The sequence below is a fragment of the Chlamydotis macqueenii genome, chromosome 1 (genome assembly GCF_036417535.1).
Source record: "Chlamydotis macqueenii isolate bChlMac1 chromosome 1, bChlMac1.mat, whole genome shotgun sequence".
Taxonomy (NCBI): domain Eukaryota; kingdom Metazoa; phylum Chordata; class Aves; order Otidiformes; family Otididae; genus Chlamydotis; species Chlamydotis macqueenii.
The window spans coordinates 115,873,129-115,890,009 of NC_141556.1; the positions used below are offsets into that span (position 1 = coordinate 115,873,129).

At 39.5% G+C, this 16,881-nt stretch overlaps 1 protein-coding gene across 11 annotated transcripts in view; it reads right to left on the bottom strand.

The window, feature by feature from the left end:
• Positions 1-14,839, bottom strand: part of SYNJ1 (synaptojanin 1) — a 66,940-nt gene extending 52,101 nt beyond the window's left edge. For all 11 annotated transcript variants that reach the window (XR_015260868.1, XM_086764699.1, XM_086764655.1 and 8 more), the window contains exons 1-4: positions 14,772-14,839; positions 13,245-13,390; positions 1,902-1,988; positions 1,246-1,513 (exon numbers count right to left, since the gene is read on the bottom strand). Coding sequence is in view for 10 of the 11 variants with exons in the window: in XM_086764699.1 (XP_086620825.1) it covers positions 1,246-1,513; positions 1,902-1,988; positions 13,245-13,368 (479 nt within the window). In the remaining variant the exon portion in view is untranslated. The remainder of the gene's footprint in view (positions 1-1,245; positions 1,514-1,901; positions 1,989-13,244; positions 13,391-14,771) is intronic.
• Positions 14,840-16,881: the final 2,042 nt, after the last annotated feature.

The window sequence follows — 16,881 nt, forward strand, 5'->3', positions numbered from 1 at the left end:
TTTACACTTCTAGATCTTGAAACCTGGGACACTCCATCTACCTCCAGTGATGACTGATTCTTACTGGGAAAAAAAAAAAAAGTCAAGTAACTTAAGAAGTTTTACGACAGGGGTCAAAATCAGTCAAGCTGATTTGGACAAGGTAAACAGGCATCATCATTTCTCAAGCCTTGAAACACCGACTTATCAACAGAACGCTCAGTCTTTTTTCAGATGCAGAGAGAGACAAACAGCTAGGTTCCTACAACTCCTGTAAACCTACATCAAGGTAGATATGTTTCTGAACTAGACCTTATTTTCTGTCTTAAAACACACATTTGGTCTCATATAGCAATCTGATCATATTCCTCTATCTGACCAAAATAGTGGCAAAGAGTAGAGTAGCACCGGCACTCTGGTATGCCAGAGCTGGTTTGGTGTCTTGTATACTGGACAGAGGAGCGGGGAAGACCTAGCTTTTCATCTGTTCTAACAGCATACTGCCAAGTCTTCAGGACCTTTCCAAGGTTCATGGATACACGCATCACTCTTAACTTAAGCTGAAAATATGGGAGCAGAATTTCTTACATGACAACATGCACCACGGGCATTATTTAAGCTGCTTATTGGCAAAAACAGCAGTGTTCCTTTTACCGAGAAATCTCTGTGTGAAAATTTATACTTTATTCAAAAATACATTCTGTAAAAAGATGGTGAGTTCAGCAGCCAAGCGATGTGCACTGTAGCATAACATACCTGCTCTGTATCAAGAAAATCAGCAACATGACAACTCTCTGTGTAATAAAACTTTTAGAGCCCTTTCATGTCAGAAACCCGCTTGCAAACTACATATAAACACCACACCATTTTTGAATCAAGAATGTTCAAAAGATTAAAATTTTCTTTAACACTCCATCACCACACTCATTTTTAAAAAATTACACATTTGATGAAGAATTAAGAGACACCAGAGCTGAAAAAACACAACATCACAACAATTATTCAGATCAAACTATACTATCATAAGCAGAGAAAATCTGTGTCTTCCAATTAAGAAACCCCAAGTGGTCATGGAAATGTTATATCACTAATAACATACTTACGTCCTTAGAGTTAAAACAATGCTATTCTATCTCATCAATATCTGTGGGACAAAGCTGTACATTTAAGAGCTGACAAAGACAAGGATAAAAACTTGCCAGAGATTAGTTTGTACAGGCATGAATTATTCTATATGATGTCTGATAAAATGCATTATGAACTCACCAGAAAAACCTATTGTCAGTGGTGTGCTCCTGCATGCTGCGGTGAGCATTGAGACTAAGATCTAAACTGACACCAGTTGCAGACCATGCAAAATAAAAGTTTCCTGAGTTCAAAACTTTGCGCACTTCTGAAATACGATCCTCATCTGTTGAATCAATTCGTAATGATACAAATTCAGTGGAAGTAACTCGAAAAACTTCAGAGTCTTGAATCTTTCCCACAGACATGCATCCTGTTACTAGAACCAGATAATGTAACAATGTGTCTCCTGTAAAACAAGAAAAGGCACAGGTAACAGAATGAATCTTACTGGAGTGTGATGTTGATGTATCTATACGCTCAAATGCACACAATCTGAAAAGTACAAAAAGAACCAACATCAAGAACTCATTCTCAAGTTCTACAGAAGAAAAGGAAACACAAACAGGAGAAACTATGCTCCAAATAACAGGGATTGTGAAAACGGAAGTTATTTTTGTCCACTCCCTAATTTCTGGGAGTGCTCCAAATTTGCAAGTTACTCTACAAAGACAAAAAAAAAAAAAAAAAAAAAAAAGCAAGCCTAGTTCCTGTTGTGAAGATCCTGTGCCGTGCAGTTTTACAAGAGCAGCATAATTTTCTTTCCCAAGCGAAAAATTAAGGTTTTACACACTCACCAAGGTTTAATCTTAATACACCCAAGAGCCCATATGCATCCATTACTTTGGAGTAGGTGTTCTTGATTGTGTCTTTTTCAGCAGAAGCTACAGAGAGAACACATAAGATTTTATAATGTAAAAGACCATACACTATGGCAGGGAGAATGAGTCCACTTTCAACAGAAAATCCAAGAGATTATAAAAGTAGTGCTTACGTGAAACTTCTGAAAATAAATCAAAATGTATAAGCTTATGATGCTTTATAATGGAAAATGAGTATTTGATTTTATGAGGAAGTATAATCATGCTATGCTTTTAGGCAACACAAAAAAGGCTTGCAAAAACTCTCAATGATACTAAAGGAGAACGTTGGCATTTTTAACATCATCATCTCCTCATATAAAAAACCTCTAAAACACAGGCAAATGAGTTCCCTGAGAGAGCTCTCCTGTAATTAGTTAAAATTAGAGTAGTGCTAAATGCTGCTTTTTTTTTTCCCTGAAAAAAATTATCCTTTACTCCAAGAATAAAACTGTGATGTGGCAGTATTATTTCCAGGTAAGTAAAGAATATTATCACAAGTACATCTTAACTAGTTTCAGATATATTCCAAACAAATTAAAACTTTTGCAGGTCCACAAGATAATGGATTTAAAAGCCATGTCTTAGATAAGGAAAACACAATATTTATAGACTTTTTTTAAAAAAAAAAACAACAACAACAACAAACCAACCCAACTGTAATATTTTAGAATAAATTAACGTGTATCTACCATGATTCATCTAGGAGTTAATGTTAGTGTACACTTTAGAACTTCAATCAGCACTCAAAAAACCAGGCTCACAAGTTTGACTGCAGAGCCAGGCTGCAGAGATGTTGCAGAGCAGAAACCAGATCCCAGCTGACCTGAGCTTTTGCTCATGACTGAGACTGCACCTGAAGCACAAAGACCGATAATTCCATCTGTGCTACTGGATCCACAGGGATCGAGATTTCTGGGTGACCAAAGATCAGCACCTTCTCCTTTCTCAGAAATGATCTGCTAATTAATTTTCACTTTGACAAACACACACACACAAAAAATTCAGAATTTGACACAAAGAAAAGCAAAAATCAAAACAACTATTGCCCCAACATTCTGCTGCACTGTCTCTCACATTTGCTATATTTTCTTTAGAATTGCTGTTGCGAATCTTTCTAATGAGTATTCTTTAAGCTTAGCATAGCCCTGCCTGTGCACAAGCCTATCCCTTCTGTTTAAATGTCTGCCAGCTCTACTATTAAATTGGATCAGTCTCCTACACAGATGAAACAATCATTTAACCTCAGTCTGAAATCTAAGATCATTCAATGTTTTATTAAGCGCATGCCAAAAAAGTTTCTTTAACTATTTACACTGGTACACTGTATTCCTGTAATCCAGATGCTAAAGATAGGAGAGTTAAAGCAACATGATTATTTCCAAAGTCCTCATCCATAATAAGTGTTAAGACTTGCAGCTAATCTAAACACATTGCTCACAGACAGTGATCTTGTCAGCATCACCAAACTACATTTTTCTTAACCAGATCACCATCAGGCTGGAAAGAACAACTTCTAAACTTCAAAAACTGGTTCTTCTAACTCCATTTTTCCAGCAAGTATTTAATGATGTCAACATACTCTTCTAAACTCAACTTTTGGTAACCAGAGAACTGCCATGTTCTTCTTTCACATCTCAATGAAATATGAGGTTTAGTTTCAAACTTTTTGCAGGATTTTTCTTAAAGGTGCCTGCCAGCATCTAATGACATTTCAAAACAATGGCTTTTCTGTCTTCTATGGATTTATTATCTTTTTCCATTTCATGGAATGCCTGTTATCCTTGCTAAGCCTCAATAAGTAAATGCCCAAAGTAAATTAAGTAACACAGGCTTTACAAATTCAGATCAACAAAAAAGGCCACCACTAATAAAGTGGCAAAGGGTTGCAAAAAACAAACAAAAATGGAAATAGAAAAAACTTACTATGGCTTGTCAATTATTATTCTCTCAACAAAGCACCCAAGCATCAACCAAAAGCATTTCATGCCATGTTTTTCAGTTACTTTAGATCTAATACAGTGTGAACTCTAGGCAAAGCTTTTCCAGAGTGAGCATGCAAGTATTCCTATCTTGCACTGCCTGCACTTTTCCCTTTTTTTTTTTTTTTTAAGGCCAAAATTCACATGGGAAAACAGCAAATGTCACACACCTCAGAAGGCTCACTTCATCCATCCTGCCCTAGCCCATTCCCACCTGCCCTCAAGTTTCTATCACTGCCTCCACAGAACCCAAGTCTAGGCACAAGATATGTTTAACAGGTCCTGCAGTAGGCAGCTGGGATGCAGAAGAGTTATCTGCAACATGCTCCTACCACCCTCCCAATACGGCACATGATGCCTACTACAAGTTACAACTTTATAGTATAAATTTGTAAGCCAGACTCCCCTTCACTGAGGGCACTTGTTTGAACATCTAGCCATCAGCATTCACGAAACCTGAAAGAATTATGCCATTTGATGATGACTGATACTAGGCAATACAGAGGGATAAAAAATGGTTATCACATAAACCTCCTAATCCTTAAGAAACAGTGCTAAAAACAAAGCAGTCACAGAAGTAGCACTGATAGCAGAAAAGGGAGCAACTCCACAGCACTGCACTGCTGCCTCTTCCTACTACAGCAGCACCAACCCACACTACACAGGGATGTTTTGGATGGCTGACTGCAGCAGTGCTCAAACTGCTTTCAGGGAGCACAAGAAGGGACTTCCCACAATCAGAAGTGCTACAATATTAAGCAAAGGCACTTGAGTTTTCTGAAAACCAAGATGAAATCAGGAACAAAACACAGCTACACCACACTCCTTTCCATTTTCTTCCATTTGAACTGTCTGGACACCATGGGGACCAGCAGCATTATGGGGGCCAGGGCAGTGGTAGTCAGGGCAGTTTCCCTAGGAAGGTAGGTCAGGCTGAGTGCAGCCTCAGCCCAGGACACAAGGCATCTCCATGGGACAGGCTGAGGCCACGCCAGAATGGCCATCTACAGGCAAGAGTCAGGCCTGGTCAGGGTAACCAGGGCCAGATACAGCTCCAGGATGGCCAGGCAGCCCATGGGGACAGGCACAGACCAAGGCTGATCTGGGACATCAGCCCTTAGTGGACTGAAATGGGGTCTTGGCTGTGGGCATGGTGGGGGATGCCCCAGGGGGGCTGGGCAGGGGCAAACAGGGCTAGCAGTGTCCTCAGGGCCCTGACATGAACAAGTAGTAATGCTACAAAAACATGGAAATAGTTGTACAGCTCATTTAGACCAAAAGTCCATTCAGTCTCCAAACATTAACAAGAATTTCCTGAATCAACACCTCCACTAGTGCTCGCCACAAGGATGCATTTCATTTATGGATGCTAAGAGAAAAAAAACTCAGACATCCAGGTCAGAGTGTAATCTATTACTGACTGCCACTGCGTATGGCAGTGGCATTTGTGAAGACAGTAAAATTAAATTTGCAGGTTTTCATATTACTCGGTACCAAACAGTGTGAATAACAATGTAAGTGCTCTGGAAGATCCAGATTCTCTCCTTAAGTATCATATTTAACTCCTCCTTCTTCACCAAAGCAGTAAGCCTCATGAACATCTATGCTCTCTCACTTCATTCAGCCTGCAAAGTCATTGGATACAGCTGGACACGTGAGAGCAACTGAAGTTACAGAAATACATGGCCAAGACCCCATCACTAGAATATCTTATATTCAGTGCATGCAAAGTCAACTTTCAGTTTCCTCTATGAATAGCTGAAATTAGCAACTGGGTATACTGCAGCTTATAAAATAAACTGCAGGATGGTTAAGGTAATCCTGACAGAAGGAGAAAGCATTTCCAAGAGCATTTCCTCATTTCCTCTGTAACATTCTTAACGAATGAGAACATCTCTTCCCAGAACGGCAGGTTGGTCTGCAGCCATGAGAACCTTTCTGACTTTGATTTATAATCTCCACATCTTGAAAAAAATGCAGCTAATATAAATACGCACTCAGAAAAACATAAAGTCCTACAAATTAATGAACCTACTTCTCCTTGAGAAATTGACTTTTCTATTTATTCATCTTTAAATAGCTGGAAGTAAGCAAATACAATTAAGGCTGTCTGAAAAAAACATAAAACCTGTCACTCGCTAAGAAGAACAAATTAAGACATGCAACTTCTATAGACAGAAACTAGCAGCTGGAATGACAACTTTCATCCATAACACTGGACTTAACAGATTTTAAATTACACTGTAGAGGAGCACTAAACAGTAGACAATGCAAGCATGCATATGTCTGTCTATAAAGATGGACACAAAATACTACGAGGCAGCATTTCTTCTATTACTTTGTGTCAGTTCAGATGTTAAGCAGAAAGGAAATCGAAAGTAGCTTCTGCTTAACCCACTGCATTAATTAGATTCAATTTGATTAATTTCTAAAACATAAATAATTACTTGCTATTTAGCAGTACAAAATAAAAAAAAACCCACACCACTTTTAATGTGGTTTTCGGGTCAAGTTGTAATGCATTCCTGTAGAAAGCCAGCAAGCCTTGTTTACGGCGTCAAGAGAAAAAGAATAAAATAATTTTAAGTCAATCTTTATTAAAAATTAATAGATCATAGTATATTTTAATGTTAACATCTCATTTATTCCAAGTTAAATCACAAGTGTGCATCTGTAATAATCACACCTTACCAAACACTGACTCATTTAAGAAAGGTGAGTGATTAAGTTATTTTAAAGGGATTATGTCAGCCCTCTTACTGTTATGCAAATGGAACCCCATTAAAAATTCTGTCCTCAGGACAACTTAGTTCAACATGTATTCTGCTTAATTCCAGATTTGAAATTAGTTTTGCAATTTTAGCAAGAATTATAAAACTAAGATCATATTAAAAATTATCATTTAGGCTTTCTACAGTTGTGTTCTCTTCTTGGTAGGTTCACTAGGTGCCATGGGAACACGTTAGAAGCTGTTGGCTACAATTCCAAGCTAGAACATGGGACACTGAGCTAGGAACAAAGACACGCTCCTGAAATTATGCGCAGTTCCTTCAGAAATAAGACTTCTCATTTAAGTTGGATGAGAAAATGCCATGATGACACCTCATACCTCTGTCCCTTTAAAAAGTTTAAAATTTGAAAGTTTATGAACTATTCTTCAGTTTGGTTTTGAGCTTTGAAGATTGAGGTTTTTAAGCTTTTTTTTCAAATTAGGACAGTTAAATTTTTGGTATTTAAATTAAAGCTAACACTAATATTACCACATAGATGACATAATAAAATCAGAGTTGAGTTACCGCTTTCATTTATAAATAAACCAACTGAAGAACTATTTTATTACTTTTGATACTTTGCTGACATGAATAGATGCACAGAAAACTGCACAACAGCTGATATTTAAATCTGCCATAATTCATACGATATTTGCTTTGAATAGGACAATTTTTTTTCACTCTATTTGCTAGTTCAAATTAGAAGGTACCATTATTCACTTCACAAAGATATATATGTTACCATAACCAACATGTATCTTAAGATTATATTTAAATACTATATGTCAGAAAAAAAAAAACCACTGTTTGGAGCAACCACCAAAAAATAATTGTAACAGATGAGCAAATAAAAGGCCTGGTTGCTTAACACCATAGTATTTTGCAATACTATGCAAATTTACTTCACAAAATGTACGGTTTCAACTAACACCATTGAAGACGAGGAAAAAGACCAAACAGAGAAACAAATACGTGAAAACAAAGATGACCTATGTAACAGTCTACAAGCACTTCCTTTCCCTCAGATTTGGGCTGACACAGTTACACGTTCTCCATAAGAAAACTTCATAGCACCAATAATCTAGAAAGATTTCCTCCCACTCCTGAATGCTTTGATTAAAATAGTTATTTTATACGAAAGGCAACTGTTGCAACTTTTGCCTGTACAAGTTAATTCACAAAAGCAAAAAAAAAATTCAATTTAAATATGTGCTAGCATGCAAAAAGCTATCAAATTATCCGAAATGTAGAAATGCTAATTAGTTTTTCTAAATTATGTCTGAGTAACTCCAGAAGTACGCAAACTAGGTTTCTTAACAGACATTTAATTAGCAAGAGTTATCAGTCACCAAATGTCCAGTAGGGCAAACCCAAAACTTTTACAATCATATATGCTACCACAGAAATTAAAATTTACTGAATGGAAAAGGGAAGATTCATAAAGAGAATTATTTGTTGCCAGTGCAATCCCCTGTTAAAATCACACAAAGGGCTGTGGTATACATACAGAACAGTCTTTACTACTGTTGTAAAGCTAGTTTGCCTTAAGAAGCAAAAAGCCTCCAGATTCTGTTTAACTTCTTGTTAACATTTTCAGAACTGCAGATCAAACTCTTGCAGATCCATTTTGCCATTCAAAGAGGTCACAGTCCTCCCAGGCAAGAGTTACTGCCTCCACCAACCTCCTGTGAAGATTCTTACTTGTACTTTTCAAAGCATGCTAGGCCAGCATACATGGTCTTTGTTAATCCATTTGATTTTGTTGGAAATGCCTGGAAAGTAATAAGCAGAACATCTTCCCAGCAGATTTGAAAGGACAATGAATTCTGGCAGAACCAGGAAAGGCACCTGATGACAAGAGGACAGGCTACAGCCTCCTCCACCAACACGGCTGCCCTTGGCATCCAGTGTAGCTGTTGCTTCCCTGCAGTTTCTTAAGTGTTTTAAGATAAGGTTTAACAGGAACGTGTAGTCTGGAAGATGACAGTCAAGACAGCAAAAAAGACAGGAAGGTGAAATTGCTATTTGCCTTTGCAGCCTAGTCCCTTCACATTGGCCCCTTTAAATTGGCTTCAGCTGAATATTACATCAAAACACATCCAAAAATTGTTTCCACCGCTGCCTGTATTTGACCCTTCCTCTCTAGCATAAAGACACTCTTCCAGAGGACAAATTACTGCTTGAAGAACTTTAATTCTTCTTATTATTGTACCTTTATATATGTATAGAAAACAGGAAAACATTTATATTAAGCTTGTTTTATAGGTTTCCATTGTGAAAAACAGAACGTAGTAATTTATTTTGAAACCTAGCTAAGGGGATGTGGCTCCACTCAAAATTCTGTATAAACATTATCACACAGTAGCAGCAAACATTGAAGAAAAAAAAACCAAAAACTCTGGTTCTGAGTATACAGCATGTTAACCTCCTTAACAATTATGTACACATAGCAACTGCTCATCAAATGCATCTATCTGTATGTTTCTTTTTCGGGCACCTAAATTTCCTCAAGCACCATACCAACTTAAAATCTCTTGCAAAATGATTATATCCAATCTGCTACTGCAGACAGATATCTGTAGCTGCTTCCCCTCTCCCCCCAAGAACGCAGCGTGGAAGAATTTCGTTTTAAAGTGAAGTGGAATGTAAATGGGTGATAGAACAGCATTCCTAAACATGTCTGTGGATACCAGGATGCCTGCCTGCAGACAGGTTATCATAGCTCCTAATTTATCTAGCTCTACAGAAAGCTCAGAGTGGGCATAGTGCCTCTTCCTGTTCACACCTGCTCTCTTCTCAGCTTATCATAAAACTGAAGTCAAAGGATGTGCACAAAGCTCCAGCTGTCTTCACTCAGGGCTCAGTATTTTCCCAGACGACAGAACATTCTCCTTTACTCATCCCAGGCGACAGGAGTAAAGACAGCTTCCCACTCATTTCATGATGACTCACCACAGAGGAACAGGGAGACAGAACACCCTCCTGCTCAGTCAATGAAATCTTTGCAGGTAAGATACCTCATTAAAGAGTCCTATTTCAAAGAATAAATATACTGCCTATTTTATATGTCAAATGAAAAAAAAAAAAATCTATGACATCCTCCCACCAAGTTCTAAACAAATCAGCAGTGAATCTGCTGACATTTAAAACTAAGTGCTCTTACAAGGCCTCAAGAAGCAAGTTGGCAGGATCCCCTCAGACTCCAATATCTTGGGCTAACCCAATATTAGGAGTGAGTTGATAAGGAGTATTAAATATATAAAGGCAAGCAAAGTATTTCTTAGATGTTTTGGTCACAGTGACCTTAGCTAATCCACGTTACAAGCAGTACAAGGAACACTTCTAGCAGAAGCGTGGCTTGGGCTGCTGCCATGTTAAGACTGAATGATTATGCAACAACCACCTCTGTGTGCTGTCCCTTTCACCCTCTTCCTTTCTTCCATCTTATTTTCTTGACTTGAATAACAGATTCAGCGCACATACAACACGCTCTGAAAATCTCACAACATACGAGTTTTATAGCACTGCATAGGCCTAACTAAACTCTCTGAATCATCCTGCAGTGCTTCACTGAATGTAAAGGGGATGAAGGTTAATAACAGTTATCCTTCCCTCCGCAAAATGACAGATGTACTTCCTCTAAGATGACATTTAGAGGATCAGTAAGCTTTCATTCCTTTCTCTTAGCCCATTTCAAATCCAAATTTCTACACATGGATACCCCTGAAGATGCAGTTCACTAAGGCTCTCATAATTGAATCACATGAATCACTTTTACGGGTAAGGTGTGTTTCACTAGGTTGTGCCTGTATTATACGTTCTATATAAAGGTAAGAACTATGATCAGGTATAAGGCTGAACACCTTATTTTACCTTCACTATTTATTAAAATCTGTTTTAAAATGTCTAACAGTTTGAGATCAGTATTGTCAATTTTTGTGGAGTCTAAAAAGTATTAGCACCACCAGAAAAAAAAAAAGATGAGTTTTTAACAGTTTAAAGTGATGGTGTTCCGGATTAAAATTGATATATACTTGATCTTACTGTTTTTCTATCTATTCACACAGATTTTACAAACAAGTGGCGAATCTTCTGCAAGGGCGAGACTTTCACCAACTTTTTGCCAATATCCAGAAGTTTCTAAGACTACAGACTAGAATCTTCTGACTGGCTTCTGTGGCATGATGAGCGAGATGGAGTAGTACTTTACGAATCTTCCCCAAGCACCAATCATTGTACTCCTTTAAATATGTATTAAAACGAATAGATAGCAGAAGCAAGCAGCAATCCTAAGCTAGGGAACTCTAGCACGTTTTCTGCTGTCAGTTCAAGAGAACGATTGCAAGCTTTCAACCATTAACAAAAGAATAATGTTTCAGTACCTAAAGAGTTCAGGTGCAAAAAAGGAATTAAAGCAAAATGCCACAGCTAAATATGAATCAGGAAAATATGCCCATTTCCCAGAATGAAAAAAAAGTAAGCAGTTTACTGGTCAAGGTTACAGAAAACAACATCCAGATTATTTACTTCTAGCTAAGTATGACTGTTTACTATGTTGTAACCTACCAATTAGAATACCAAGGACAAAACCTTTACAGATTAATAGCATGCTATTACTAAGAACAGAACCAAAAAGTAGAGAGGCTTTCCAACTTCCTTCAGGTTCCACTTCCTCTGTTTGGTAATAATGTGAGGCATAGAAGAGGACAGGAACTGCAGTATGGTTACAGATTTTTAATTTTCAGAGACGAAAGTTTATTCAGGTGCCTGCAGTGTATTGCAGCACAAAAAGCTACTAACTTACTCTCCTTTCTGAACATAACTTTCATGAATAAATTATTTTTAATACATTGTTCCTTATGTAGCTTAAGCATGTTCAGTAATTACTAAATATATGCAAAAGTAAATTTTCCACAAATCTTCAAAGCGTTTTTCCCATTTTATGGATTTCAATAAACCTATTCACCAGCTTTATGACGGGACACCTACTGCCAACCCAATCCACACTACACAATGCCTTTCAAATACTGCTGGCAAAGTCAACAAAATTACTTAAATAAACAGTAAGAAGCAACTGTATCAGGAAAAAAAAATACCATTCTCAAAAACTGGAGAAAAACACTCATTGTTTTTCACCTGGATCATCATACAACTACAACTATAACGTCAATCATGCTGGCATGACCCATTGTTAGGCCTCTAACAGTTAATGGCAGCTTGTTCTAATCTTGGATTAAAGATGCAGATTAAGCTGTATGCTAGAGAGCACTTGTTCATACAGCCTGTCCTGTACAGATGACACTACGGCCTGACTTCTAAAGCACCTGACACAGGACACAGGGACAGTCAGGTGCTTCAGAAAAAGACCATACCACTGCCAAGGAGCACACTCACGTATAGAAGAGCCAACTGCAAACACCGAAGAAAGAAAACATATCTCAAGTCCCAGTCTTTTTTTGGAAATCATATTTCTAACTCTTGAGTCTTGTTAGAGAACACATTCCCCATTCAGCTTACTCCACTGTCTCAAAGCCAGAGCACCCTCCTGACAGGAAGGTCTTCGAGTTCTCTCAGGCTTCAGGCAGTGAATCAAGTCTCCCATTTTCTGACTGGGTGCTCAGACTAACTAGGTTAGAAAACCACAAACAGGCATCAGAATTAATTAATCAAAAAGTTATTAATTAAAAAAAAAAAACAACAACCAAAACCAAACTTCCATAGTATGAAAGCTGTCTATAGAAGAGTCAAAAACGAGCTTAGAAACCCTGTGCAACCAGCTGCTCAGACTTTCTTTCTGAAAATACAAACCAAACTACATTTTAAAACCCTATCTACAGGCATCATGGACCTCTTCTGCACTTCTTGTTTTAGTGTATTCCTTCAACTATGACTTTAAAAAAAAAGTAGGGGAGGCAAAAAGAATTAAAGGGAAACATTTAATGCATTTATCACTGAAGACATGTAAAAATAACTTTGCAATGCAAGACACCTTGCTCCAAATATTTACTCATTTTATTACAAGATGAACCAATACAGAGTGTCAAGACAAGTTAAAAATACAGGGACAAAATAAAGCTAAAAATCAAAAAGCAATCAAAAATCATGATACAAAATTAGATTTAAAAAAAACCAAATTAAGATGATATACCATTTAAGAACACAGAAGTTTTTATTATGAAATACAACATAAGGAATTAGCTTTTCAATAAGTTATCATGTATCCAAAAGGAGAAGGTTGTTCAGAACCAAAGAAATAAGCAGATGTTGTTGGAAGGTATTAGAAGAAAATTTAGTATACATTAATATATATATGCATGATAAAATCTTATCAAATGTGTAAAATTCGGTATCAACGGATGAAGATATGAAAACGTCTTTTTTTTTTTTTTCATTTAAATGAGAAGCCTCTGCATTAGCAAATAAGAAAACAGAATAGTCGCTTCGTTATATTCCATAAATAAACAGCTTAGACAATGACAAGTCTGGCCAACTTCTTACATTGTAGTTATCAAAACATATCGACTTACAGAGGACAGCCACAGCTCCAGATTCAAACATGAGACACTCTTCTCTGTTTCTGGTTTCCACTATCACACTGAATGGAAGTGGATCCAGCTTGTGATAGACACGGTATCCTTTACTGAAAGCCATTTTGCCTTTATCAGAGGCAGTCCTGTTCAACACAAGATGATGTTAGTGAAACCTTCCCGTGCTTCCAGAAACCTTCTGCAAAGCAGGTCTGGCTCGCATCCTTTCCTAGCAGTTTTACATGTTTAACAGAAATAAACAACAAAAAAAAGACCTGCTCACTCCTTCTACCTCACAAGACCTATTTTATCTCATGTTCTGAAACAAATATATGGACTATCTAAAGACAACATAACAATGTTTCAAAATTACAATTACCCAGAGAAATCTATTTCAAAATAAAGGATTTATTGAAAAGCTTCTCAGAGACAACAAGGATTTCTTTCACAATCTTAATAAATAGCATTTCTTAGAAGAAAAAGAAATAAATAGGATTTCTTCTTAGAAGAAAAAGAATGAAAATAAGGTTCTCTAGCCACCACAAATATCTAAAGAGCAGCAACTGTCTTAATCATAAACTACTGCGAAATGTAGAGGATCAGAAGCCTGCGTAGGCTTCAAATTTTAGATCTAATTCTGACCTTTAGATACGGATTCTGACCTTGTACAAAAGGATAGTATATTTTAAACACCAAAGCTGTTAAGATCTTTTAAAAGATCATACAGAAATGTTAACCTTTTTTTTTTTCTTTTTTTTTTTTCAAATGAAAGCAGGTTTTTGTTGGGATTTAAACCCTCCCCTGCAGTAGCCGACGACTGAAACATCGCAGCATTGCACTAGAGAAACTGCCCGTAAGCCACAGAGGTAAGATCTTAATTTAAAACAATTAAAAAAAAAAAACAAACAACCAAACAATAAGAAACTGTAAACAAACGCAGGAGTAGCCAGATTTTAAGGGCTTAAGCTCAGGAAGCACACAGCGAGGGAAAGCTTCTTCCTGAAAGGCAGAAGCAGGGCTTTCTGCCCTCTCCCTTCAGCCCGGTGCCGGTAACCTTTAGGGTGGACGCGGACCTTACACCCCCGGTCAGGAACACGCCGCGCCCCGCCCCCGCCTCCGGCGCAGCCCCGGGCGGCAGCGGCGCCGGTCAGGCCCTTCACCCGAAGCCCCTCTCCCTTCCCGGGCAGGAGGAAAGGGGCCCCCACGGAGCCCGCCGGTGTCCCACCGCCCGGCCGAGGGGCAGCCCCGGCACCGGGCCAGCAGATCGTCCCTCACCCCCAGCCCTCGCTCTACCACCTGCCGCCCGCCACAGCCCGGTGCCGCCGGTACCCAAGACGCTGACAGAGCCTCCATCTTGTCTGGCGCCAGCGGCGCCCCCGCGGCCCGAGCCCCGCAACGGTGACAGCCGGGCCGGCTCCGCCGCGCACTGACAGGCGCCGGGCGCCCCCGTTGCTGTCCCCCCCCCCCCAACCCGTCACCCACCCCGCACCCCCGCCCCAGCCGCAGCGGTACCAGCGCCTCCCTCACCGGCCGCGCCACCTGCCGCCAACCGCCGCCCGCTCCGCTCCCTGCCGCGGGAGCCGGCGGGACCTCACTTCCGCCCCGGCCCCGCCGTCCCTTCCGCATTGCGCCTCCCGCCACCGGAAGTCGGGAGAGGGCGTGAGCGGGGCGGGCGAGGAGGGGGGAGCGCGAGGGCGGCCGTTGGGCGGTTGGCGAGGAGCAGCAGCCGTTGCGGCGGGGTCTGCGGTGGCACCGGCACCGGCACCGGCACCGGCACCGGCCTGGGCGGCGCCTTTGCCAGACCTGGGTTGCCGTGAGCGCCATCCCTCGTGTAGGCCCTGTCAGGGGCACGGTGCACCGGAGCATTGAAGATGAGCCCTGAGGCAAGGCCCTCCTGTCAGGGTGGAGTTCAGCCTGAGGAATCTCTGAGGGAAAAGTTGAGAAGAGAGCCCTTGGAAGAAGTTATCTTTTGGCGTTGTCTTGTGGCAGCGCGGGATTGCGAGTTAAAAAGCGCGCTGTGGGTGCACGACGGGTCTGTGTTAAAGCAGTCAGCTCCAGTCCCGGTTGTGTGTTTGTTACAGGTGCAGCAGGGAGAAAAATCTTAGGGATGGGCTTATGAATATCAGTGCAAACGGAAAAACCTCGGTGCCCAAAATGTGCAACGGGCATAGAAGCTGTCAGTGCGGATGCTCACTGAGTGTCTCAGGCCGGGAGGGAGTGCAGAATCACGGCTAAAGCCTGCCTCTTCCTGACAGGCTTCGTAAGTTTTAGGGACAGACCTTGCGCATCTCTTTGGAAATTTCCATTCAGGCTGTGCAGGCTGTAAGTGGAGGAGGAGTACCGCTTCACAGGAGCTTTGCTGTATTGTGTTGGTGATACATTGCAAGCTGCTGAGGAGACTGCAGAAGGCAGGTTTGAGAGCTACATGCTAAAATCAAGAGAGAAGTGCGCTTTGCTGCACTTCAGATAACGCCAGGGCCAGGATGGCAGTTTGAATGGAGAGCTGAAGGAGAAGAAACAAAATCTGAAAAACTGAGAGTGAACTCCCTTCACTGAGACTATCATTTCAACTAATGAATATGCATAAGAGCGAGAGAGAAGTATTAGCTACCTCCTGAGACAAAAGCTGGGCCATCTTTGATTTTAGATTGTAGCATTTCTTCCTGCTACTGTCTTGTCCAAGATCAATTCCTGTTGTGAAAGGTAAAAATTAAAAATGGAAAGACCTTTTTTGTTTCTTATCAACTTTATATTGAAACACAAAAAGTTATGTTTGATATATATTCCCCGAATAGCTGTGGTCTGTCCTAAAGAAACAATAGATTGTCTACATAATCTTTTGTTATTTAAATATGGTCTTATCCCACACACCTACCACAGGCTAAGTAGCAGTTGAGTAGAGTACACTGGTGGGGGAGAACACAGAGCAAATATTTGTGACATAAAATACAGTGTAAGTGATCTTTGTGTATTTTTAGCTGGCCAACTTCCTACACTCATTATGACAATCCCAGCAAAAATGTTCTATAGATAAATAAAAGTATGATATTTTGAAAGACTATTTAAAGATAAGTTTCATGAGTTTTGCAATTAGTAGAATGTGTAATTGCTAATAGCTTATTACAGCTTATGGAATTTCTCACTTGCTCATGGTAGATGCTCCTATGTGATTGAACTATCTTTAGCATAGCATCAGAAAGAAACTCATGAACTTTTTTACTATTGAGGATGTAAAAAATAAAAGAATGATAATGTGACTGCTGTGGAAGCAAAGCAAGTGTCTCCTGGTTTTATCCATGCATAAAGATCACTACAGGGACAGCAATTTAAAGGCTGTCTTACAAGATACACCCAAGGCTAAAATTATGTATACTTCTAGTGTAAAACAATTAATGTATCAAGTTTATGCACAGTTTTTTTTTCAGCAGATAAAATAGATTCAGATTGTGTGTGTGGTTGTTTTCTTATGAACACATATATTTTGCTTCAGGGTAATATAATTTTTTTTTCTGATAGCAAATCATTATCATGCAGTTGAAAATTGATTACTCCATTATTTGCCTAGTGACTTTTCAAAATGTCAGAAAAGTGCATCAGTTGAAAATATAAACATAGAATCATCAAATCACAGAATGGT